The sequence below is a fragment of the Oculina patagonica genome, chromosome 13 (assembly GCF_052425735.1).
Source record: "Oculina patagonica isolate OP01 chromosome 13, crgOcupat, whole genome shotgun sequence".
NCBI classification, from domain to species: domain Eukaryota; kingdom Metazoa; phylum Cnidaria; class Anthozoa; order Scleractinia; family Oculinidae; genus Oculina; species Oculina patagonica.
Window position 1 is genome coordinate 17,435,130 of NC_135770.1, and position 28,000 is coordinate 17,463,129.

The window sequence follows — 28,000 nt, forward strand, 5'->3', positions numbered from 1 at the left end:
TTTTCAAAAATCGCAAAACTAGGCATTTTAAAATTACAGTTTCTCCAGGGTCCGGGAAGATACAGATATAAACCTAACTGCAAGTTACTCACCAAAGATAGGAAAACATTTTAGACCAGTGTTGAAATTGGACCAGCGAATTTAAATTTTTTTAACGGTTCACTGTTTTACCGCTTTGGCTGATGTCATTTTCCAAGGCCACTACGGCTCCCTTGAAGCTGTCGATCTCATTAACCGGATTTCGCCGTTTAAGCGTCTCCGACAGGTGTAGAAACCTTAACGCTGTGGTTTCTTGCCAATTTATTATTTATAGTTTCGCTGTAAATCGTCCTCGTTTCAAGCGAGAGCCAAAGAAACATGCCAGCGATTGCGTGACAGGGGGAGTGGAATACGCAGCTTTGAGGGAGGTCATCGAACCAAAGCAAACTTGTCCACGTTGATTAACAGACTGATAGCTTTTTCCTTCAATACTTGATCCTGGTCCAGAAAGGCTTTTAACTATCCCAATGTGGATTGAACTGGTCTTAATAAAGCTCGCCGCAAGTGATCCGTCACCGGCACAAGTAGACAACAGACTCGTTGAAACATCGCTGATGTCTGTAGGTTTGAAAAACGTTCCGATATTCCCCCTGATATATGCCATCTTAAAGCTTAGTTGCGATCGGTTTATTTGTCAGACAAGGCCAAGGATGCAAGTTGCGGAGGCGAATATTATTTGCTTTCAGCTACGTATTGGCAAGATTTTGCATTCAGATAAAAACCTGATAAATCATAGCGCTTAGTAACCTGGCATGGATTTAAGAAATTGACGGGAATGGACTACCGGAATACCCCTGAAATCCGTGGAACGGGCGATCACGGAATTGAATGAGTTGGATTGCTTTCATTCGGAAACAAACAATTATTTAATACAATCGAACTTTAGTTCTTTTTTCTCGTTACAAACAATTTCGTTAATGTAAGTTGCAACCAATGACGCAGTTTCAATCAGTGTGATTCACCACCTTTCAGTGTGCAATATTATTAATGAGTATCTCTTTCTTCTTGGCTAGCTAGAGCTGCAGGTTTCAGCGGGATAATTAATTTTTACACAAAATTCATTTTGCAAAGACAGTAAATAAATCTAGGGTTAATTAGTTAGGGTTTCTTAAAACATTGCATGACAAATAAAAACCATAGTAGCAACAATAACGAATATATGTTCCACATAATTAAGTAGTTTGGTAGACATGGTGCTATGCAGATCACATGTATCCTGATATGTCGACGGCTAATTACTGTCTTGGAAATACCAGTGAAAAGAAACTCTCCCCTTTATGACGTTACATGTATTATTGTAAGTAAACTCGTCGACTAAATTATCTGAAGGATCAACAACATTTCACCACCGCCACTGCAACATAAAAGGAACTATTATACCTCACCGAAGTTGAGGTAGACAGTTTTCTGATGCGAGTAGGGTGTAGATTATTTTAAACGACAACATAAAATAAAGCAGGAAGTGTAAATTGCACCTACATGTAAAAACTTTCTACCTAACGAGAGAATTCAATAACATTATCATCTCATATTACGAAAAAAGGACCTTCTCGTCGCGATGGTAAACGGTTGCGAACGTTCGCTGAAAATTATATCAAGAACATTTGCCTGTGAGAATAATACTCATTCAGCGCTTCGACGCTGATATAGCTAAATGAATCTGTATATTCTTGAAACATAGTGTTTATGTTTAACACTGTAAAAAAAAACCTTATTTGGTCTGAACCCGTCACAGTTCATAACAGTCCGCAAACTGGTTAACTTGCTGACACTAAATTTGTAACAGTTAAGTGTTTTTCAAAAACAAAAAACAAATGCGGATATGAATTATCCCTGACTAATTAAATGCTTTACAGAGCTTTGTTTCCCTTGACATACAGCTTAATATTAGATCTCTTTTACAGCTGGGAACATGAGCAACTTTGAACAAGCCTAGAAATCGAGGAAACAAATGTCGCTTTCCTGTTTTTAGGGCCTTCAACACTTAGGTCAAAATGTTGACAAATGTCTTCCAAATCTTTGAGTTTGAACTTGGAATGAAGTTTGCCCCTTCTTTGCAAGTCACATATGTCTTCCCCCCAGTGCCAAGGCTTCCTCTCTTTCCCAGTCTTCTGCGTCTTCGTCATTGTCTGTCTGGCCTTCTTCATCTGATTCTTTTGCCTGGTCAGATGGTTTCTTCCTCTGCTTTGCTGCGAGTCTGGAAAATAAGCTGCTAATCTGCTTTGCAGTGCGCCATTCCGCTGGTTTAAACCTGGCCATTCCACGACTGTCCTTTGCAAATCGCATCTCACGTGAGACCTACCAAAGATAGCGCAGGGTTTGGAGGGATAAACGGTTTTGTAGACAACATTGTCATGCAGGGCACACTTTATAATGAAATAACGTAAAAGAGCGAAAGATCCATCGCTATTCTCCAGTCAGAAAAATATCGCTTGTCTATACCTAACAATAGACGTTTCTTGCAGCGACACGTGATGGCTTTACCCCCTAGCCAGTTTACTGTCAAAAGTTTCCTATGCCATGAACATATTGTCATTTGTTCTATCTCTTGGTCGCTCAACACAAACAGGCCAGCTCTATTTAAAGATGATTTCCAGTCCGTACTGCGTTCCGCTTTTTTGTTTTTAAAAAAAATTTTTTTTTTAAAAAAAAAAAAAAAAAAAAATTTAAGATGAGGTCCACTTCTGAAACACAGACACGCGCGTGCTGCCCTCGTGCTCCGCTTGCCCCAAGAGAACGCAAATATCCACTCACGTCTTTTAAACAACTTAGCAAGGTGACCGAAAAAGCATTTTTGTCTTCTTCTTTGACACCTCCGCATCTGGAGTGAGACGAGTCAACCAAAATGGAAATTGAGCAAGCCATTTCATTACTTCTCTATCTTCCCTAAAGCAAAATTGACTTTCAAACAAAAACTGTTTGCGTGCTTGGTTAGTAGACCTGCAATGGGATGTAATCGAATTTTTTTACGTCGAACTTTCAAGTGCTGAAACAGGGACGAACGTTAACTTTTATAATTGCATTTCTTTTGTAAATACTGAATAATAATAATAATAATAATAATAATAATAATAATAATAATAATAACTTTATTTAACCACGGTAAAAAGTTTAAAGCTAAAAGCTTGTGGGGCCGTGTACAAATTAAAAATTTAAAAAGTCATATAAAAAGACATCCTAAAAATATTAAGAAGATAGAAAAAATTCACTATTATAACAACAATTTAAAAATTCAATAAAATTTAAAAACATCATCGTTCAGAATGACAGTCTGCGTGGATAACGCCTCGAAGCTAATATTTTTAAGAATGCCCTTGCCTCTTATTATGTTAAAAAACGACTTAAAATTACTAGTTTTACCGTTGTTTTACTGAGCAACTGCTTGCGTGGCGCGAACATCAAAGCACTGGTTTTCTAATATTAAGTTTATGTCATCATGGGGATTGTCAGAATTTAAAGCGCCCTTTTATGTTAATGAACAGCAGAAAGCCACAATTATTCTACAAACTTTAAGGTGAACGTTTTTAATGTGTCATTTCTAGGAAAAATATTTTATTCAAATTGTTAATACTGCACTTTGTTTGTTTTACCTTCCTTGAAGCCAGACAAAACGTCTTGTTCCCACGATGAAATATACATGCTTTTCTTGCTGGAAATAATTGAATTAGCACTGATATCACGAAAGCTCAAAGCATTACTTTATGGCGAAGAAACCTATTCCCTTTCCCTCGTGGAGGTTTAGCGTCTTTCAAGGAATTAGGTCGGTTTAATATTAGGAAACATATCAGTTCGCATAGACGGTAACTGTTACAAAAAACTAATATTTTAATTGTTTTCTTTCTGAGGATAACATGTCCTTAGTGTAACTGATATAATTCATAAATAATCAGGGTAGTATAGTAGTACATTTAAAGCCTTTGCTCGAAAGCTGGGTATCGATGTCTAAGACACTAACTCGTGCCGAGACTTTGTACAAAAAAATTCATAGGTCTCATAGGGTTCTTCATAAAGCTTCATAATGAAGGGTTTATTTGCAAATTGACAGTGATGAATGGCGAGCGAATCAAAACGGAAGGGGAAAATAATTGAGATGAACAATAAATCATAAATTGTTAACTATAAATTTGAAAATGGCAAAAAGTATTATATAAATCAGCATTTATCTTAATTAGTGTTACCTCACGCCCTTACCATCCTGCAAATCACATCTCGTTGTCCACCCCCGTCCCCCCACCCCCTACTCCCCACCCTTCCTCCCACCCGACAATCTCGCTAGCCTCGGCGTCAATGCTGCCGTATCAGGCCAGTTCAGCCGCAAGAATTCGTGGTGAACCCAAGCTTCCGTGAAACCTTTGCCAATGGCTGAGCAAAGTTCATCCACTTCTTTTATACAAATCTGTTCCATGGATCGAAATTGTCCGACGTATTAACGAACTAAAACCAAGCTTCAAAGATCAAGAGGCGGAACTCAGTTGAAATGTCCAAACATTTTACAAACGTGCGGCCGTCTGACGGGGAGATTCGACCATGTTATTTTATCCGTTGTGTACTGGATTTGGGACTCATCTTTGGAATGTCAGATATCTGTTTTTGAAAAAGGAGCACGTATTCAAGGAGAAGATGTCGACAATGTTTCTTTGGTTTGAAGGCCGAACTTAAAGCAACGTGTTCAATTTTTGTCACGCAATCTCTGCCATAACATGTCCCTTCGCTCTCGCTTAGAACGAATACTTTGCAGCAAAATCAAGGATAATATGACAAGAAACCAAAGCCTTTTGATTTCTGCACCTGGCGAGGCGTTTAGACGGCGAAATCCGGATAATCAGATCGACAGCAGCTTGAGGGAGCCGTACACTGTATAGGACTGGCTTTGAAAATGAAATCAGCAAAAGCGGTAAAACAGTGAACCGTTAAAAAATTTAAATTCGCTGGTCCAATTTCAACACTGGCCCAAAATGTTTTCCTATCTTTGGTGAGTAACTTGCAGTTAGGTTTATATCTGTAACTTCCCGGACCTTGGAGAAACTGTAATTTAAAAATGCCTAGTTTTGTGATTTTTGAAAATGTTGCGAAGTATAGCTTCTAAGTTTGCATGCAGATCGTGAACGATGTACAGAAAACATTTAATTTAGTACGCATTTAAACTACCAAAGGACAAGTGTTACGTTGATGTGAAATTAAATCTGTTGCTTAAATATATCCAGAGATACACGCTGCTGAAGTTGACCTAAAATCACAACTTTTGTCACGCCATTTGGGCAATTTTTTGGGGGGGTGGTCTGTTTTCGTAAACAATAAAGCCAATCAATCAAAAATTGTTACCATGGTTATTAGTTGGGTAAGACCTCCATACGCTGTAAATATGGTGGAGATCGGCCGACCCCCTTCTTCTGGCCCCTGCCTGGATCTCTGAGTCACAAGCTCTTAAGTTTGACATTAGTTTGCAGAAACCTCTAGAATATAACAATAGAGTTTGATGTTCGCAGTTTGCAATTGCAGATGGAAGCGTCTCGACTCAAGGAGCTTGAAGTGACGCCAGCTTTTGCCAGCCAGCAAGAAAACAGCGCGAACAGTTGAATGGTTTTCAGTTCTGATTGGCTGGCTTCGTTATTTTCTTGTTTCTGATTGGTCCACGGCAGCGGGCTAAAATATATTTTAGCCCGTTGAATTCTCCATTTTAGCCCGCAAAATACGCCACAATGCCCGATGAAATGATTATGATGTATGGCTTTGTCTTGAATAAGAAGGGCGTAAAAGTTTCTACTCTTGCTCGAGCTAAGATCAAAGATTTTGTCACCACATTTAAATTCCAGTGATCTTAACACGTTTCTTCCATCGACATTTAGATTCTTTAAATACTTTGGTACCGAACATCGAATTGAAGTCCAGGTCAAGTAATTTGTATCTTTTAATCCCTTGCCTTTCGCTTTGTTAAAGGAATCAACATTATTCAAAGCAAACATCAAATCACTGACAAGAATCGCACTAGCATTCACATAATTCTGATAATAGATCGGTTTGCCGTTTATCCTTATATTGCAGTTATTCCAAATTATCGTTTCAAAGGATGTAGTTTTCGTTGCAAATTTTGAGCGGAATTCAGACCACCACTGCAACATTTCTGAATACAAAGTCGACTTAATATCATAATCATTAATGTTACAGTTGCAATGAAAAAAGAAAAATCCACCGAAGGGTTTGAGCAGATATCTAAGGTAGTTTTTCCATGGAAGTGATTCAGAAGTGAGAATTTTTGAAATCCACGTTAATCTTAGAGACCTAATTGAAGTCTCCAGTTCAGTAAGGTTTAACCCGCCATTGTCGAAAATGTTGATCGCTGCTCTTCTTGTTATTTTATCAGGCCCTTTCCACAAGAATTTATAAATTATTGTTTGTATCAACCCAACAAATTCTGAAGGGGGTGGTAGGATAGAATATATGTATATCAATTTGGGGAGAAGAAGACTTTTAATAAGGGATACCTATTTAATATAAACCTACTAATTACGACGTTTTAGACGATATTCCGAAGATGTCCGACCATTTTCTGAAGACGTTCGAAGATTTTCAAAATGTTGTCCGAAAATCGTACGAATGATTCCAAACATTTTCCGAAAAATTCCAAAGATTTCCGAAGATAACCGAAGATCGCCGAGGAAGATCCGAAGATGTTTTGACTTAATATCGATAAAGTTTGGCTCATTGAGCATTAAAACATGGCAAACTCTACGAGCTGATTGGTCAAAAATGATATCACACATGTGTAGATACCATTTTTATCCACACATGTGTGATACCATACTGTGACCAACAAAAAATCGTCGCGTAGAACACAAATCAAAGTACTCCCGTGCAGTTAGAAAGGAATAACACAAAGTATCAGAGAGACTAATTATAATAATTCAAAGAGTTCTGTTAGTTTTTGTAGACAGAAATATCTAAAATCGTTTAATACACAGGACCTGTGAGCAAGACACCGTTTGCCTTTACGATTGCCCGCGGGTATCATAATATTATGTCTCTTATCGGATGTCACGCTACAAAATAACGCAGCCTTTGTTAAAACAACAACGGAAGATGTGAAATAATCCAAAATAAAACTGTTGTTCAATTGAACAAATCATAAAAGAAAAAGACTGTTAGTATTATTTGCATCTTTGCGATTCCATATCTACCGTATCACATTAATTTGAATTCCAACAAAGTCCATGCTAATTTATGCAATCACTGACATTGCGTCCTACGCTAGAACATGTAAGCTGCCGTTGGAAAACAGTCATTGCACACACAACTTGTCAGCTTCGTTTATTTCTGGTAATTTTTTGACAAATTTCCGGAAAATTATTAAGCACCCTTTGTGAAAAGTCATGGCTTCTGCATGCAAGTGCGTGCCATATATGTAAACACTTGTGAAGAGTCTGGCAAATGTGTTATTAAGCAATAGCTTTCCAAAAGAATCGAATAAGAAACTGCTACATGAGCCACTGTAAATGACGATTTTGAGCCCTTGTGTTAAAATTCACAACGTAGATTACAGGTTATTTTGACTCACTTTGTGACGTCATTTTCCGGCCAAAAAATTCGAAATTAGAAAAACAAGAAACATGCGATTTTTCAGAATGACGAGTTCTATATTTATGCAAAATTTCAGGTAACCAGTATCAAAAACGAAAAAGATGAATGAAGGTGAGCGTTTTTGGGTCACTTTGTGCCCACCGTGGCCAATGAAAATAACGATTTGGGCCCTTGTATTGAAGTACCACCACATAGATTAAATCTGAATTTTACTCCAGATCCAGCAGAACCAGCCAGTTTGAGACATGAAGTGTACAGTTTGGGTCTTTTTGGAAAACCGCCATCACGTGGATGCATTGTATTTTTTAATTTAGGCCCAAAACAATCGAATAAGAAAGTGCCGCAAAAGCGACTGAAAATGACGATTTTGGACCCTTGTTCTGAAATACCATCACGTAGATTAACGATTGTTTTCACTCCAGATCCAGCAAAATCGATCAGTAGAAACCTTGGAATGTACAGTTTGGATATTGTTCAAAAACCGCCATCACGTTGGGGTCTTTTTGAAAAGCCGCCATCACGTGGATTTATTCTAGTTTTCACTCCAGGTCCAAAAGAATTGAATAGGAAATTACTACATGACAATTTTGGGCACTTGTGTTCAAAAACTACCACGTAGATTAAAGCTCATTTTCAATCCAGTTCCGAAAACTGAAAAAACAGCCAGTTTGAGACTTGAAATGTACAGTTTGGGTCATTTTTTAAAACCGCCATCACGTGGATTTATCCTTTTTTCACTCCATTTCCAAAAAAAAGAATAACAAAGTGTTACACAGGTTACATGAGCCACTTAAAATGACGATTTGGGCCCCTGTGTTGAAATACCACCAAGTAGATTAAAGTTCATTTTCACTCCAGATCTAGCAAAACCGACCAGTTTTAAACTTAAAATGTATACAGTCGAGGCTCTCTTAACGGACACTCTCGTAAGCGGACAGCTCTACTTACGGCCGCCTTGTTTCAAACCCCGTTTCAACTCCCATACAAACTCTGTATTTTTACATTCTCGTAAGCGGACATTCCCGTAAGCGGCCGCGGACACTTTCAGAGATTACGACATAGACTTTTTCTTTGTTTATAAGTTCGCGTAAGGGGACACCCCAAAGAAAATCCTATTAACAACCTTTAAATCTTATTTTTATCAATCAACTTCACATCGCCGTTCGTCGCAATGATTTTACAGTAATTACAGTACCATATTTCAGTGTTTGTTTTGTCGTCATCCATGTCCAGTTACATTTCGAAACACTACTTACACGCATATTAGCATTATGTTAGCTGGGCAAGCCCCCGTAAGCGGCCATCTATCCCCTACACCTCCAGTGGCCGCTTACGAGAACCATTCTCGTAAGCGGCCAGCTCCAGTTGCGGACACTTTTTTCGCGTCCCGAGGGTGTCCGCTTACGAGAGCTTCGACTGTATTTTGGGTCTTTTTGGAAAACCGCCATCACGTGGATAAATCCTAACTTTCACTCCAGGTCCGAAAGAGGCGAATAGAAAAGTGCTACATGAGCCACTGAAAATGATGATTTTGGGCCCTTGTGTTCAAATACCACCCCGTAGATTAGAGCTTATTTTCACTCCAGATCCTTAAATATCAGACAGTTTGAGACTTGAAATGTACAGTTGGTGTTTTTTTATTTTGGAAAACCGCCATCACGTGGATTCATCCTAATTCTCACTCCAGGTCCAAAAGAATGGAATAAAAAATTACTTCATGAGCCTGAAAAAAATGACGATTTTTTGCCATTGTGTTGAAATACCACCGCGAAGATTAAAGCTCATTACACTCCAGATCCAGTAAAACCGGCCAGGTTAAAACTTCAAATGTACAGTTTGGGTCTTTTTGGAAAACCACCATCACGTGGATTCATCCAAATTTTCACTCCAGGTACAAAAGAAATGAATTAGAAAGTGCTACATGAGCCGACTGAACATGACGATTTTGGGCCCTTGTGTTGAAATACCACTACGTATATTACAAATTATTTTCACTACAAATCCTTTAAACTAGACAGTTTGAGACTTGAAATGTACAGTTTGTGGTTTTTTTAAACTGCCATCACGTGGATTCATCCAAATTCTCACTCCAGATCCAAGAGTATCGAACAAAAAATTACTACATGAGCCTGCTTAAAATGCCGATTTTGGGCCCTTGTGCTGAAATACCACCGCGAAGATTAAAGCTCATTACACTCCAGATCCAGTAAAGTATCCATGAAGCTACGATAGTCGCGCGCGATGCAATTTTATGTGTTACCATTTTGTTTTTGTTCCCTTGAATTTCATCCATATCCATATGAAAAGACGAAAAAAAATCGTGCCGGTAACCGAGTTAACCCATTTACCGAGCTAATGTGAAGAGGCCCTCAAATATACCCCGGAATACACGTGCATTTATAAAAAAGGACAGCCAGTATTAGATTGTTATGGCATGTTTTGTCGATTTTTCAGACAGGGATGACTTCTATCAGTCGTTCGTGAGTTTTCAGACCGCACAGAAACGAGAAAAACGAGCGACACTTTTCTGTAAGATAAATGTTTATTCGTTAAATACTGCGCCTAGATGATCTTGCCACAAATTTTCATCTCGGTGAACGGGCTGAAATTTCCCATATGTACAGAAGACAAAATTTGTCCAGCTAGCCGGGCCCATATGAAGAGGCGCTTAGTGAAGCAATTGCAAATAAAACGAGTTTTCTTTCGAGGTCTTGAGAGGTTCTAGAAATCGAGAGTTTGAGAAATCGGGCTTACACTATATTTCAACGATAGCCATATACGTTTTCATCCAAACTAATCCCATCCAAATTCATCCCAGCATAAACACATTTTATAGTAACTTCTCCAAAAAGCAAATTTTTCCATGTGTAAACTTTCAGACACTAAAATCACAAGTAAATGTCGTAAAGCTGAATGTCCCAGAACCACCTTTCCGGCTTTCATGATCAGAACAACCTGGTTGGTGCACAGTGAAAAACTCATGATTTTTTGCAAATGTTTTTAATAAGAAGATAATTTTAAAATTTTAATTGTGTGACTAAATAATCTGAAACTGAAACCAGATTATTTCAATTCCATTTGTTTATAAATCTATGTCGACAAGTCGTTTTAAAAGTGTTTTCAACTAATATTTGGTTTTTACTTTTGCCTAAGTGACTTTAAAGGTAAACATCCAATGATTAATTCAATTACAGCTTTTAACATAATATATACAAGGTTATTTTTTTTTGGCTCGTTTTCCTTTGTTCTTCCAGGCTGGTTATATTGAATAAACCCCGCTAATTAACAACTGTCTGAAAAGCTGGGAGCGGCTTTGATTGTAACAGGGGAGAGCGGGGCCGATATTCTAATATTCCACCAGGGGAATATTACGACAATATTCCCCTCGTAGCAAATCAACAAGCCTCGCATTACAAACAAAACCACAACTTTACTTCAATAACGTTACATTCATTTTACCTTGAATTTTGTTACATTTTATTAATCGGGCGGGGCCTGGGCCCGATTCATAATCTGTGTCAGATTTTTTTGTTTTGTCGGTAAATCGATCCAGACCCACGCGGCCCAGCCGGCTCTTCTGTCACGGTCACGCAAGATTTAATATTTAACTTGAGCGATCAGCCGATCACTCGCGTTTAACATGAACACTCTGCTCTCTGAAATGTATAATTTTGTTCCATTCCATATTTTACAAGAAGAGAGGGTTGAATATAGTCACATAGCGAAAACAAAGACCGCTTGGACATGTCCAAGCTATTTAAAACTACCACTACGTCAGACCCCTGTCACGCGATCTCTCGCTTGTAGCTATAAATAATCATTCACCTATTTTCTGTTTGAATACTCTGCGCTCTGTTTGTGTGAAATATTTATTGTTGTGTTTCTCAAGCGTTTAGCTCGGAGCGAGTACAAGTCGTACAATTTACCCGGAACGTGTTAAATATTGCAAAACGACGACTTATTTTCTGGATATCCCAATTTTTGTTTTGAGTTTACGGTATTTTGAGAATCGAAACGTAAGTTGCAAGCTCAGCAAGAATGTGTCAAAGCACGGGATACACGTCATCGCGCCAGGGGAATTACCAAAAGCTTGTCGAAAGACGCTCAACCGAGAAACACAATATGGAATGGCCTTAGTCTACTCTTTATTTTGACGTGATTTGGCTTTCTTTTAAATGAACTGGTTTGGGTTTATTTTATTGAACATTCGGAATAAAATAAATATTTGCATGCGTAAGCAGGCATTTTTCCGGCTAGGCATGTGGTTTTAAAAAGCAAAAGATGATGTGGTAAAGGAAATTCATGTCACGTTCACTCCGTGACTAACGCAAACACGACTTGTGTGTTTCTCAAGTGACTGCTTTTCTAAAGATTTTACTGTGCAGCGCCGTGCCTTTAAGCCAAAGCACTGAAAGAGGTCAGGTGGTCAAACATTACCCGCACGATTATAAACTGCTTGCAGTTCTTGTTTTAAATACTACTGAGCAATTTCTCAATTGAAAACATGAGAAATGCGTTCCGGAACTCGTGCCTCGACGTTTGCTTTTTCAGAATTCCGAAGCAGTTTATTCTGTTCGGTTGCTAACACACTGCAAATATTCAAACGCCTAAAGGTTACCTTTTTTGTCTTCTTCGGGATCCTTCACTATTCCTGGCCAGCAGCTCTTTTAATTTGTCATCGTCAACGATGATCTCTCTAGCCTCTTCGACGTTTTCTTCACATTTGTTTCCACCTGGTTAAAGCTAAACAACCCTTTTGTCGCCTCCTCAATGCTAATTAAACTGAGCCTTTTCGTAGTCCTCTTCCCGATTCTTAGAGGATAGCAGGCTCCAAGTTATTGCCTGGATTTGTCGAAAAATTAGAACTTTCCTTCGCAGACTCACTCACTTCTACCAACTTTGCAGTTAATTGGTGAAAAAAGGTGGTTACAAAGTTGTCGGTACTATTTGGCAATTACAAAATCCCAATGCGTACTTTCGGAATCTTTAATCCTTTGTAAAGCTAGTTTGGCACGCATATTGATTGTTTTGATCGGCATATCAAAAACGAAAAAATAACCTGTTTATTACAAAATTTAAGAACCTCGCCCATGTGAAAAATAAGCCGGTTATTTTTAGACACCTCGGGAATATGTGATTTATTCACCTCGGGCTGCGCCCTCGGTGAATAAATCGCATATTCCCTCGTTTCCTAAAAAAAACCCTTACCTAACACGACTTTCCCACAACAATATTTATACATCCAATACACTTTGCACTGATTTCTCTGGGGGGAAACTTAGTGAGTTTCTGTTACGGTTAATGACCGTGAAATATCATCTTTGCCTTTCCCACCGGCTTTCGTGTTAAAAAAAGGTTTAGGAAATTAGAATAAATTAACACCAATATACTTTTTACAGGATGAAGTTCTATAAAATTTGCTTACGCAAAAAAGTGATTATCTTCAGTTATGAGATGAACGCTGAAATGTCTCTGGTTGTAACATACTTAATCAAAGGCGCTTTGTTAGCCCACTCGTGAATGAGAATAATATATAGATTTAGGCAAGCCTAAAAGCGGAGCTCCCCATTTATTTAATTTTCACTGGAGCTTACAATGTTTTCATTCTAGTGAATAAGCGGCCAAAGTACTAATGTTGGTGGCGGTTTATAGGTGCGACACAAATTTAAATAGCTCACGGTTATACTGAATGTCAGCAGTACGACAAAAATAATAATCTTAAAGCGGGGCAAAATCATTACTCATGGCACGAAAAATAACTTTAGAGTACAGTAAATTATCTGCTTTCTAGCAATAGAAAATAGTTTCGCGATCCTGTTATAGTTTCGCAGCAGTTTAGTAGACTCCACAATATCTATTACATTGATATAGAATATATTCAACGAGCATTATAGAGTCTGTCGGTTTAGCTCAATTGGTTAGGTGCTAGTCTGAGGATCCGGAGGTCGTGAGTTTAAATTCCAGAGGGTCAAGTTTTTTTTTTCTTTTTTCCTTTTTTTTTTTTTTTTTACCCCGTAGCAATAAAATGGTTTGTTTATTCTATCAACCCGATTTAGCTTTCGAATGCTCCTTCATGTACGATGCTGGCTTTACAGATAGACACGAAAGTCATCGATCGATTATGGCTCTCAATGTCCACTTTTTTGGCGGTCGATTACTTTCTACACGTAATTTTCAGCCACATTTTGTTTCATTGCTTCTTGTTTTTCTTTTCAAACCTCTTTAAATTTTAAAGGCCGCCTTTATACGGCCTTTTTGCTTCACTCTTTCTACCATCAAACTATGGCCGCCATGTTGCGCAACTCCGTACGCCGTACGTACGCGCCCGCGAACCATTCCGCTATCCATGTTGACCATGAAAACTCATTTCGATAGTATTCCTTCTTTCATGGGTATGGTGCTACGCTTAAGGAGCTCCGCTAAAAAGAGTGAATACGTGCAAACGAAAACTTATCACTCAGATACTGTAACACGATTAAGCATTAAAATGATAACACCGGAAAATGACTGTCAAACACATGATCTGTTCCCTGCAATAATTAAAATTAAATTGCTGTAGTGTTAATTTAAGCGTTCATTGTAAATCCGATTACACGGCAAGAAGAGCTAATGGAATATTTGGGTATCCGTGGTGCGTTGCAAGATCCAGAATTCGAGTTATCGGGGTAAATTTTGATCAAGGGAATTCGAGTTATGACAGTTATACCAGTTCGAATTAACCGAGTAAAAATGACTGAAAAGTGGCTTCAAGTCAAAGGGAAATGAGTCTTATTTCGGGTTAGCGGGGGCAGTTCGAGTTACCAGGGTTTTTTTTTAAATGCTAGAGGTGGGAAGGCACAGTAATATCAAAACGATACAATTTCTGTAAATTTCATTTGTCAACCAATAGAGATCATTTACATCAAATGACACTTGCATTTGAACCGACTTTAATTTCTATTTACATTTATTACTTATTTTTTCTTATTATTACACGAAGTAGTTTTTTTCGCATCTACTGTCTTTTAATAGATTTTCGATGTTTTTTTTTCCAGTGAGCAGGATGAACGGCTTGGGTTTGAAATCTAAATACGAACTTTCTCATTTCACTCTGTCGCCAGCAGTAAATAAATGGATTAAGAAGCGAGTTAAACATGACAATCGTGCTTATCCAAGTAAGGAAGGAAGGGAAACGTAATCCAAAACCGAGTAACAGGAGAAAGAAAACTACTGGTACAAAACACAACACAACAGCACCAACTACAAACACAGTTGTCTTAAGCGCTTTGCTTTCTTTGGCGAATCGTTCCACTTCCTCTTGGGGCAGCTGTTGAGTTTTGATCTTCTTCTGGTGGCGAAGAGTTTCACGATATAAAATCAAGTAAGAACATACAATGAAAAGAACGCAGGAAAAATAGAACAAGATACTAAAAACATGGAAAATTGATTCATTGCATCGCTTTTTGTTAACCAGGATAGCCCACCTACGAAAGAAACGATCCAAATTGTGATCACTGCCACCTTAATGTTTCGTCCTGTGACAAGGTAAGGATAGCGCATAGTGAATTTGATCGCTATAAGCCTCTCGCAAGTAACTAACGTCAGATGAATGATGGAACAAAGAGTTAGACCGCGTGTAGAAGCGATCCAAAGAACGAAAAAAAAATCCGTTTTAGATTCGGTTATGCCAAGAAGCTCGAATGTTTTGTAGAGGAGAAATGATGGCTGAGTCACAAGACCAGTTAAGACATCAGTTGCCGCTAAACAGGCCAGCAAGATGTTGGTGTTGCTCTGCAGTCTTGGTCGTCTTTTCACGGCCATTATCACCAGCACGTTGAGCAGAACTGTCAAGGGACAAGTGATGCAGTTAATGAAACGTTGATGATGGAATTAACCTCGTAAAGATCATTTCGTGTTTCGCCTTCCTTGCTAATATTTACCAACTTGTTGGTAATGTTTGTAAAGCTTGAACTGGAGATGTTGGTCATGATTGACTACGATGTCGAAAGCTGAAGTTGATTGTCTCTGAAATTTATGTAGAAATAAGAAGAATATTAACCTGGGCCCTCGAGTGTGCAAATGTTTTTCGTATTTTACGACTCAAAAATTTCTTGAGTTTGGCCAATGAAAAAGTCAGTGATATAGTTGCGATTAGTAAGTTTTAGAAACAGCGATAAAAGGACCTACCTAACTGACGGGCTATGGCGTAGCGTCCAGTTACAAGGAGTTGAACTGACTGGACAGTTTAATATATAATAGCCGGTCACTCTTATAACTGTATCTCAATGGCATAAGAAATAGCTAGGCGCTGAAAAGCAATTAGAACATGAAAATTTTGTGATTGATATGATTACTTTTATTCATGAATTGAACTCCACTTAATCGTATAAACTTTTATATTTTTTTCATTTTGTTGACGTTATGAATGTCTTTTCAAAACGGCAACAGAAACTTTATCCACGCGGCAACTAAAATGAATTTCCAGTAATATACAAGCTCTAATTAATTTTCCTACATTTAATCACTTTTTCCTACACTGAAAGATACTATATCCCTGTACTTTAATACTAAAACTAAATTGATTATTATTTAACAAATAAAGAAGCCTAAGCCATGTTTTATACTGTCATAAAACACGACGGGCATTTGAGAACACGAGGGAAATGTAGAAAACATGAGCCGCAGGCGAATGTTTTCTACATTTCTCGAGTGTTCTCAAATGCCCGGAGTGTTTTATGACAGTATAAAACATGGCTTAGGCTTCTTTCTTTGCTTTATGATATAGATTTTAGACACCGCGAGTGAAAAGTTTAATTAAAAATATGTACAACAAGAGCGAGTAAACAAAGATGAAAAGCAGAAAATAGTTTACGGGAAGACTAGAAAACTGACACAATTTCATTCAGTATTCGACGTAAAATAAGGCTAAGCATTTCAGGTAAGTTTGTTACCTTTTAATCTTGATCTTGTCTTTTTGAACTTCGATAAACTTCACCGACTGCACCGAGTGCAATTTCGTCTCAGCATAATATAGTAGTCTCGATGACATCCGTCCCTTGCTTCGTTCGACTTGAACAAGGCGTATAATTTCCAGAAAAGCTATTGCTTCGGATATTCTTGTAAACCTTTTAAATTGTTGTCACAATCAAGTTCCAGCATGAATAGACGATTTAAGAGGAGATTGTCGAAGAAACCCTCGAAAGAAAACTCTCTCGCTCGCTTTCCTTGCGAGTTTCATTCAACTCAAGCAGTGGACACCGCGCCACAATTTTTCCCGCCTCACTTCGTTTACATCAAAATGAAATGTCCAGTGGATTTATACTTAAAAAGGAATTTAATAAAACAATTATTCCATTCGCCCTTGTTGGATACGAGTGGTTATAGCCAACGAACAGTCAACGACGCGCGAAGCACTCGAGGAAAGCTGACGAAAAACAATAAAACATGATTTTTCTATGTTTTATACTCTGATAAAACATAGGTTTTTAGCCAATCAGAGCGCGCGTAGACTCCTATCTATATTATAATAAAAAATAATCTGCATGGGAGAAAAAAACATAGAAGCATTTTTGAGTCGGTGAACACAGTCGGTCGGGAATAATTCAATTCGTATTTAAAGCAATTCAGAAAAGGAAGTTTTGTTATTGATATGATTACTTCTATTCATGACTTGAACTCCGCTTAAACGTATAAACTTTTTTATATTTTCATTTTGTCGACGTTATAAATGTCTTTTCAAAACGGCAACAGAAACTTTATCCACGCGGCAACTAAAGTGAATTTGCAGTAAGTAAACGCAATATAAAAGCTCTAATTGATTTTCCCACATTTAATCACTTTTCCTACATTGAAAAATACTATATTCCTGTACATTAACACTAAAACTAAATTGATTATTAAAAAATAATCTGCATGGGAGAAAAAAACAAAGAAGCATTTGGAGACGGTGAAAACAGTTGGTCAGGGATTTAATAACTCTTATTTTAAGCAATTAGAAATGGAAATTTTGTAATTGATATGTTTACTTCTATTCAAAGCGAAAATATTAATTAAACGTCGAGGATATTAAAAGTAAAGTTGATGATTGGAAATATATATAGAGGAAATTAAATCTTCGCATTCAAACTAAAACTAAATTGATTAATAAAAAAAATAATCTGCATATATGGGAGAAAAACCAAAGAGGCATTTGGAGTCGGTTAACCAGTCGGTGGCGCATTAGTTTGTGTTTTCTTTGAACAGGTGAATATTAAAATTTTCAAGACTGTTCTAATTGCTTAAAATACGAGTTAATCCCCGACCAACTGTGCTCACCGACTTCAAATGCTTCTGTGTTTTTTCTCCCATGCAGATTATTTTTTAATAATCAATTTAGTTTTAGTGTTAGAGTACAGGGATATAGTGTTGCCGTTTGGAAAAGACATTCATAACAAAATGGTAAAATGTTTAGGTTTATACGATTAGTACTACGTAATCATATCAATAAAAAAAATTATGTTCTAATTGCTTTTCAGCACCTTGCTGTTTCTCATGTGATTGGGATACAGTTATAAAAGCGACCGGCTGTTTAACTGTCCAGTCAGTTCAACTCCTTGTAACTGGACGCTACGCCACAGCACGTCAGTTAGGTAGGCCCTTTCATCGCTGTTTCTTAAACTTACTGATCGCAACTACCTTATTGTTACTTATTTTCGCGGGACTTAATTTTCGCGATTTTCGCGATTTTCAAAAAATCGCGAAATTAAAGACCCGCGAAAAAAGGTTCTCGCGAAAAATAACAACGCGAATTTTAATACCCTTCAATATAATTCGTTATGATTAATCAACATTGCCGTCAGTTTACTACATAATTATCTTCAAACTAGCTCTACTTTTGTTACAAAGGAACATGTCAAACTGTTTCGTATTGATATGGTTTTGTTTAGTGTCATTGGAAACTATTGCTGTGGAAAATGCAAATCAGTTGTGCCAAATTTGAGACTAACTGTTCGTTAATGCAGACCAGTATTTTGACAATTTTCGCGAAATTAAGTTCCTTTAAACATATTTGTTTGGCCAAATCGCGAAATTTAATATTCATTTCATTTTTACAGCAATTAATACAATTTCAGAGACAGCCAACTATTGCTTACGATATCGTAGTCAATCATGGCCAACATCTCCAGTTCAAGCTTTACAAACATTACCAACAAGTTGGTAAATATTAGCAAGGAAGTTGAAACACGAAATGTTATTTACGAGGTTAATTCCATCATCAACGTCATCATTAACAGCAACGCTTGTCCCTTCACAGTTCTGCTCAACGTGCTGGTGATAATGGCCGTGAAAAGAAGACTAAGACTGCAGAGCAACACCAACATCTTGCTGGCCTGTTTAGCGGCAACTGATGTCTCAACTGGTCTTGTGACTCAGCCATCGTTTTTCCTCTACAAAAAATTCGAGTTTCTTGGTATGACTAAATCTGAAACAGAAATTTTATTTTTTCACAACTTTTCTATACATGTCCTGACTCTTTGTTCGTGTCTTCATCTGGCGTTAGTTACTTGCGAGAGGCTTATAGCGATCAAATTCACTATGCGCTATCCTTACCTTGTCACAGGACGAAACATTAAGGTGGCAGTGATCACGGCTTGGATCGTTGCTCTCTTTTCTGGGGTAACCAGGGCAATAAACAGCGACGTAATATTTCCATTTTTCAACTTCTTCGTAGTTTTTACCTTTAGTTCGTGCATTCTTTTTATTTTATGTTCTTACTTGATTTTATATCGTGAAACTCTTCGCCACCAGAAGAAGATCAAAACTCAGCAGCTGCCCCAAGAGGAAGCGAAAAGATTCGCCAAAGAAAGCAAAGCGCTTAAGACAACTGTGTTTGTAGTTGGTGCTGTTGTGTTGTGCTTTGTACCAGTGGTTTTCATTCACCCGTTACTTAGTTTAGGACTGTTGGACGATGCAGACCTCCTTATCTTCCTAACGTGGATCGGCACGATTGTCATGTTAAACTCACTTCTTAATCCATTTATTTACTGCTGGCGACAGAGAAAAAAGCGAAAGTTTGTATTTAGATTTCAAACCCAAGCCGTGTATCCTGATAACTGATAAACCTTCGAAAAACTCTTAAAAGACAGTCAGATTCGAAAAAAATTACTTTGTGTTATAATAAGAAATAAGAAATATATACATGAAGTCGGTTCATCTCTACTGGTTGTGACAAATAAAATTTTAAGAAATTATATCGTAGTGACACAGCTGTGCCTTCTCGCCCCTAGCATGTTCAGAAAACTGATGACCCATCCACCAAACCGGGCCTCCCCCCCCCCCCCCCCCCCCCCCCACCTCGGTTACACTGCACTCCCCAGCTCCCAACACCGTTCCATTTAGGAGGGGAGGGGAGGAGAGTGATGTATAAATAAGGGAATGACGTAAGCGGCTGGGCATTCCCACCTTTAGAAAGATTAGAAACCCAGGTTAAAACTGATGACCATCCTTCGGTAGCTACTCGTTTTTGTTTGAGAGCTACAATTGTAGCTCTGGGCCGTTTGGATGAGTTTTCGATTGAATTATATATGAAACGATTCGTCAAGCCTTTCTCGTTTCTACTGCCTGTTTTGAAAACTATGCGACGGAATTCCTAGGTCGAAAATAGCCTCGGCGTTGGAACTGTTCCAATCTGGAGCTGTTGGACTTTACACCCTTTCTTCATAATTAGATGTATAGAAAACAGCGAACGCAAAATCCTTCAATCTGCTCAAATTCCCCATTTCGAGGCAAAAGAACGACACTACACAACTTACGCTTTGATATTCAGCGTGCATTTGTTCATATTTTGCGCTATCATACACAATTCTACGAACTGTTTGGCAAATTCATACATTCATCATAAAAATGTAAATGTACACACGAAGAGTTTGTCTGGGCTGTCGCACTTTTTAATAATCATCGCACTTTGTAATACCTGTCGCACTTTGTAATAAAACTGTCGCACTTTGTAATACCTGTCGCTCTTTGTAATAACACTTGTCACACTTCGTAATAAAATAGCTGACACACTTTGTAATAACAAGTTGTCGCACTTTGTAATAAATTAAGCTGTCACACTTTGTAATAACAAGTTGTCACACTTTGTAATAAGCTTTCAAATTTCCTTTGAATAGGATATTTGGTAGAAATTATATGACTTGACTAATCCCCCAGGGCACAAATACGTCCTTCTTTGATATTTTACTTTGTATACTAAACTGAGGAGATGAAAAAGAAACGCGTTCTCCCCCATGCCCACGCTTCTCGCAATTGTTATTTGTTTTGACTACGATGTATCGCGACAGAAACACTTTGTCATCACGAATAATGACTTAAAAATCGGTTTTGTTAAGCCGCTCCATTGGCTAGGTACTAGTCTAATTTATCGTGCAAATGAGACCCTATTGCATGTTTAATTTGTAAATGATAGCTTAATTCAGGTATTAAATCTTAAATAAAGATTCGAATTTTAAATATACTCAGCTGGCATCTCCTGCGGATGAAAATAAAAAGGTTTGTTTCCGTGGGAGTTTTAGAGAGGACGAAAAATATCCTGTGACTACTCCCCCAAAAATTACCTCATATAGAACATGTGGCAAGTCACTTGAAGTCTCCATCTCCCTTACTAATCCTTGGACTCAACCCTCTCGCGTATCTTTTTATTTTTACCAGGAGTTATTTGCCCTCTGTTCACTTATTGCATTTCATCGTTGCTAAGCAAGCTGTGTTATCTCCAAAATAACAATTGCGAGAAGCGTGGGGGAGAACGAGTTTCATTTTCGTCCGGTCAGTTTAGTATGAAAGAAAGAACGTATTTGTGCCTTGGGGCAGTTGGGGGATTAGTTATAATTTCTACCAAATATCCTATTCAAAGGAAATTTGAAAGCTTATTACAAAGTGCGACAACTTGTTATTACAAAGTGCGACAGCTTAATTTATTACAAAGTGCGACAACTTGTTATTACAAAGTGTGACAGCTATTTTATTACAAAGTGTGACAAGTGTTATTACAAAGTGCGACAGTTTTATTACAAAGTGCGACAGGTATTACAAAGTGCGATGATTATTACAAAGTGCGACAGAACACACCCTGTGGGAAGACGTCTGAAATGCAGGCTGCGCGAATCGATCGAGAAATCCCGATTAAGGGGGCAAAGCCCCATTTTCTAATGTGGAAACTGCACTTTGTATAAAACGCTTCTTGAGAAACAGAAATCTATTCTTGCGCTCAATGAGCATGCGATAAAGCAATAGACACATTTCATGTTCTGTGTAGTGCCCAGGTGTCCCTCATTGACTTAAGTGCAGTACGCCCATTCTCGTCCCCATAACTCTTTTCGTTTCTCTTAACCGGCGGGACCTTGGCAAGAGAAACGAAGGGCTCTGGAGACACAGGATTTCCAGTCCTATATTCTAGGACTTCCGGTCTTCATGTGTGCAGTTATGATGTATCAAAAGAATGAATGAGAGAGTCATTCGTTTGTGACTTTCAGTTCAAGAATTTTTTTGTTTCAAACAACGAATTAAGAAAATTCGAATTAGTTCAAAAATAATATGTCCCCAGAGACTTCGTTTTTCGTGCCAAGGCTTCGCCGGCTAAGAGAAACGAAAAGGACTATGGGGGCGAGAATGCGGGTGGCCTGGTATTACGGGCCACTGCACTCTGAAAACTGAACGCAGATTCGCCAGCCCAACTACGGAGACCCAAGGGCGGTTAGTCGGGGCGACACGAAGTAAACCGAGCGGGAAAATTGGGACGAACTTGTGAACTTCCGTTCAGTCCCTACCTTACACATAACTCCCCAGCCCCTCTCCTTATAAAATGAAGTTCCACTTGAAGTTCCATTCTGATGTAAACGTTTTTCAAAGGGGTGGGTGGGTGTTAGGCTCGATTTCCAGCCGTTCTGGGAGTCCGGTGCGTCATCCTCCTCCCAACGAACGTGGTGTGGGGCAAGGAACGCGGGCTTACAAAACGGCTGGAAATCGAGCCCAGGTGGGTGTGGGAATGTAAGGAGTGCAGTATAACCAAAGGGGGTCATCAGTTTTCTGAAAATGCAAGACGTGGGAAGGCAAAGCTGTATCACTACGATGCAATTTCTTGAAATTTTATTTGTCACATCAAATAGAGATCATTTACAAATGGTACTTGCGTTTAAACTGATTTTTATTTCTATTTACATATATTACTTATTATTTCTTATTTAACACAAAGTAGTTTTGCGCATCTACTGTCTTTTAATACCTTTTCGAAGGTTTTTCAGTTAGCAAGATGCACGGCTTGGGTTTTAAATCTAAATACAAACTTTCTCATTTCACTCTGTCGCCAGCAGTAAATAAATGGATTAAGAAGCGAGTTAAACATGACAATCGTGCTTATCCAAGTAAGGAAGGAAGGGAAACGTAATCCAAAACTGAGTAACAGGAGAAAGAAAACTACTGGTACAAAGCACAACACAACAGCACCAACTACAAACACAGTTGTCTTAAGCGCTTTGCTTTCTTTGGCGAATCGTTCCACTTCCTCTTGGGGCAGCTGTTGAGTTTTGATCTTCTTCTGGTGGCGAAGAGTTTCACGATATAAAATCAAGTAAGAACATACAATGAAAAGAACGCACGAAAAAATAGAACAAGATACTAAAAATATGGAAAATTTATTTATTGCATCGCTTTTTGTTAACCTGGATAGCCCGCTTACGAAAGAAACGATCCAAATTGTGATCACTGCCACCTTAATGTTTCGTCCTGTGACAAGGTAAGGATAGCGCATAGTGAATTTGATCGCTATAAGCCTCTCGCAAGTAACTAACGTCAGATGAAGGATGGAACACAGAGTCAGACCGCGTGTAGAAGCGATCCAAAGAACGAAAAAAAATTCCGTTTCAGATTCGGTTATGCCAAGAAGCTCGAATGTTTTGTAGAGGAGAAATGATGGCTGAGTCACAAGACCAGTTAAGACATCAGTTGCCGCTAAACAGGCCAGCAAGATGTTGGTGTTGCTCTGGAGTCTTGGTCGTCTTTTCACGGCCATTATCACCAACACGTTGAGCAGAACTGTCAAGGGACAAGTGATGCAGTTAATGATGACGTTGATGATGGAATTCACCTCGTAAAGATCATTTCGTGTTTCAACTTCCTTGCTAATATTTACCAGCTTGTTGGTGATGTTTGTAAAGCTTGAACTGGAGTTGTTGACCATGATTGACAACGATGCTGATATCGAGAGCTGAAGTTGACTGTCTTTGAAAATGCTGTGAAAATGAAAAAAATATTAACCTGGGCCCTTGAGTGTGCAAATGCTCATCGCTCTTTACGACTCACTGCAAGAATTTCTTGAGTATGGTCAATGAAAAGGTCACTTATATAGTTGTGATCAGTACGTTTTAGAAACAGCAATAAAAGGACCTACCTAATTGACGTGCTGTGGTGAGCGTCCTGTTACAAGAAGCTGAACTGACTAACCGATGTTAATAGTCGGCCCCCCTTATTATAACTGTATCCCAATCGCATAAGAAATAGCTAGGCGCTAAAAAGTAACTAGAAAAGGAAATTTTGTTATTGATAGGATTACTACTATCCATGAATTGAACTCCGCTTAATTGTATAAACTTTTATATTTTTTTCATTTTGTTGACGTTATGAATGTCTTTTCAAAACGGCAACAGAAACTTTATCCACGCGGCAACTAAAATGAATTTCCAATAAATAAACGCAATATACAAGCTCTAATTAATTTTCCTACATTTAATCACTTTTTCCTACACTGAAAGATACTATATCCTTGTACTTTAATACTAAAACTAAATTGATTATTATTAAAATATAATCTGCATGGGAGAAAAAAACATAGCAGCATTTTTGAGTCGGTGAACACAGTCGGTCGGGAATAGTTCAATTCGAATTATAAGCAATTCAGAAAAGGAAGTTTTGTTATTGATATGATTACTTCTATTCATGACTTGAACTCCGCTTAATCGTATAAACTTTTTTATTTTTTCATTATGTCGACGTTATGAATGTCTTTTCAAAACGGCAATAGAAACTTTATCCACGCGGCAACTAAAATGAATTTCCAGCAAATAAACGCAATGTACAAGCTCTAATTAATTTTCCTACATTTAATCACTTTTTCCTACACTGAAAGAATACTATATTCCTGTACTTTAGCACTAAAACTAAATTGATTATTAAAAAATAATCTGCATGGGAGAAAAAAAAAAAAACAGAAGCATTTGGAGACGGTGAACACAGTTGGTCGGGGATTTAATAACTGTTATTTTAAGCAATTAGAAATTGAAATTTTGTGATTGATATGTTTACTTCTATTCGTGAATTGAACTCCGCTAAATCGTATAAACCTTAATATTTTACCATTTAGTTGACGTTATGAATGTCCTTTCAAAACGGCAACAGAAATTTTATCCACGCGGCAACTCAAATTAATGAATCAACACTTTATCCCAATACTTGAACACGACAAAAAAGTTATTTATTACAGTTACTGTATATAAGTTTATATATGTTTTACTTCTCGCCTGAAGTCCTCACATTTAATTTACCTTATTACATGAAAGTTTTCGCGACACTTTATCTTTGCGATTCTAAGGTGTGCATATCAGTCGCGACATTTAAATTTCGCGATTTTGCGAAAATTTTGTAGTTTGATTTACTTTAATTTCGCGTTTTTGAGTAAGAAACAATTTACATTTCCTTGGCTGCAATATCATTCAACATGTCCTTGAATTTAATATAACGACTTTTTAATTTATCAAAAAAAAACTCAAAATTAACAAAAACGCAACGTCGGGAATAAATGTTAACAGCAACAACAGCGCAGTCCTCTGTTCACGCTTGTACGTGAATTATTGTTCTTGAGTCAATTGACCACAACATCCATTTACATTGAAAATTACTTCCTTCAGTGGTACTCAACTAGTTCTTTCTTGATTATTGACATAATGCGAGTCCCTTTATTTTCGCGTCATGTTATGTTCGCACACTTACTGTTCGCGTCACTTTAATTTGCGATTATTTTTGAATCGCGAAATTCGCGAAATTAACGTGACGCGAAAATTTCATGTAATAAGGTAAAACAAAATTGATTATTAAAAAAATAATCTGCACGGGAGAAAAAAAGCACAGAAGCATTTGGAGTCGGTAAACACAGTTGGTCGGGATTAATTCGTATTTTCTTTGCACAGATGAATAGCTAATTAAATACGTTTTTACTTTAATAACTTTACCCCAAGTGGCACTTAAAGCTTTGAACGAAAAATCAACTGACTAAAGAGAGGAAACATCAAATTGAGTTTTGAAAATTTCAATAGAAAAATGCTGTATCCGTCTATTGACTGAAGGTTGAACTGGTCTTATGTCTTAGGTAAAAATTGTGATAACAAGTACGTTTACTCCTGTTAACTTATATCAATTAGTAGAAACTCAGCTGTGTTCTATTGGAAATCCGCGAATCTGACTGGTTCTCCCACTGTTTTCTATTCGCCAATAGAAAACAGTCGCACGCGCGTAGCTCTTTAAGCGGTAAATTTTCTTGATTTTTGTCTTCAAAGTGCACAATATTGTAGGTTTTGGACTGCAATCCTTTAGAGTTTCTACTAAAACAATTAGACTACTCGCCCTCGTTTTCTATGATCGTTGACTATTTGCTCATAGGAAACTCGGGCTCGTAGTCTACTGAATTGTTAAATAGCAATAGTTTCAGCGATAGTTTTCTGAAGAGTTTCTTTATTTTTCTAGTTGTGTCAGTGGTTGTGTGGTCTGTTATTTGTTTTCGTGTGATTGTACAGCTGTGAACCGGATATTGTTTTGCTTCGCTATAAGTCTTAATTTTAAAGCTTGATATTTATTTTGTATCTCTTTTTACATGCAAAAGTGTCCAGGAGATTACCTTGTAACATTCATTCGAAATTGACCCGAAATTGCGTCCGGCCATTATCGTCGATATGTAATGTTCGTAGACAGTCCAAAAGTGCGGAAAGAAAAGTGTATTGATAAGTTACATAAATATACGAAAACACAAAATAAGAAAAGGCGATAAAGCAACGAACGGTAAGGGCTGAACGGTGTGTTCAAAAAATGTAATAAAGACAGAATTCATCAGGAAATCGAGTAATAATATAGATTTAGGCAAGCCTAAAAGCGGAGCTCCCCGGTTAATTGCCTTCTATACTATTTTAGACTGATTTTTTTTTTTTATGTTATTATCTTTATATATTATATGCATTATTGTTCACCATGAACAATAGCACCAAATAAGAGCAAAAACGATTATTAATCAATCAAAAGAGGATTATCAGTTAGCAGTAACTTTTCTTTACCCTAGGATGTACAATTCCCAGCGTATCCGATCGAACGTTCGGTAATCTAACCCAATCGAACACCAATCGTTCGATTGGGTTCGGTAATCGAACATATTCGAACTCACAATAAAATTTAGTCAATCAAACAAAATCGAACGTTCAATTACCGAACAGTCGACTCAATTAACCGTACATAACTGAACTCCTGTTTGTTTATATTGCGGACATTTGGACGATAGTCTCTTGCCGGCCAAAAACGACGGAGATAGCCTGGGCCAATCGGTTTCATTTCAGTTTTGACAGTAAATCGTTGTAGGCACACTGGGTCGACTTTTGGGCTAATCTGCAATCTGGTTCTCTTCTTTGCTTCGGCGGGAGGACAGAGAAAAAAGCTTAAGGGGTAAAGTACCAATAATCACCATTGTGAAACTGTAGTTGATTTGACAAGTTGAAGCTATTCTTGTAAATAAAAGGGGTAACGTTATTCATGTCACGCAATGTTTTTGTGGTAAACTTTGAAACTAGACGCTTTGCTGGTTTCTACAAATAGGCAATAGCAGTGTGATCTGGCGGTACATTTTTTTTGAGGCGGACTCCACTTTAAAACCATTTTTTTTTATATATTTAGCAAGAAGTGTGTCGATTTTCATTTCCGCACAGTTGGGCGTCAAAGTCGCCTGTCACAAAGAGTAGAATGTTTGCACAACATGTTTTGAATATATTTTAGATTTGCCTGGTGACGTTAGTAAGGCACTTCTCAAGACGTCAGCAAAACATTGGCAATGTACAGTATTGGTGTGAACTTGAATGGAATTTTTTTACGAGATCGGTAAAGCTATCGAATGAAAAGATGACTTCAAAATGAAAACTTCGAATAATTATAATTAAATACCAATTGAATTTTATTTTAATTAAATTTTATCACGGCCTGAATGCATGTCATGGCTTTGAAAGTCTTCGATTTCAAAAGGTTGCTTGGTCTCATTTTCGATAAAAAAAATTCATCTGAAACATTTTGCCTGTCGTGTGACGCACGTTAATCTGGTTTTAAATAGTTTGAAATTGTGTTTTTAAGA

General features: G+C 37.7%; 2 protein-coding genes and 1 pseudogene across 2 annotated transcripts; 1 reads left to right on the forward strand and 2 right to left on the reverse strand.

The window, feature by feature from the left end:
- Positions 1-14,608: 14,608 nt before the first annotated feature.
- LOC144636987 (adenosine receptor A2a-like) lies at positions 14,609-16,048 on the reverse strand (annotated as a pseudogene).
- Positions 16,049-18,269: 2,221 nt separating this feature from the next.
- On the forward strand, positions 18,270-19,689 carry LOC144634753 (adenosine receptor A2a-like). The gene has a single exon (XM_078493771.1). The coding sequence runs from the start codon at positions 18,742-18,744 to the stop codon at positions 19,687-19,689; it is 948 nt and encodes a 315-aa protein (XP_078349897.1). The 5' UTR covers positions 18,270-18,741.
- A 3,147-nt stretch (positions 19,690-22,836) lies between these two features.
- LOC144636988 (adenosine receptor A2a-like) lies at positions 22,837-23,806 on the reverse strand. The gene has a single exon (XM_078496171.1). It carries the CDS (start codon positions 23,804-23,806, stop codon positions 22,868-22,870), a length of 939 nt encoding a protein of 312 aa, XP_078352297.1. The 3' UTR covers positions 22,837-22,867.
- Between the last annotated feature and the right edge of the window lie 4,194 nt (positions 23,807-28,000).

What these genes read in the sequence shown, in the direction of transcription:
- LOC144634753 (XM_078493771.1), top strand. Translation starts at nt 18,742, where the DNA reads ATGGCCAACATCTCCAGTTCAAGCTTTACAAACATTACCAACAAGTTG.
- LOC144636988 (XM_078496171.1), bottom strand. Translation starts at nt 23,806, where the DNA reads ATGGTCAACAACTCCAGTTCAAGCTTTACAAACATCACCAACAAGCTG.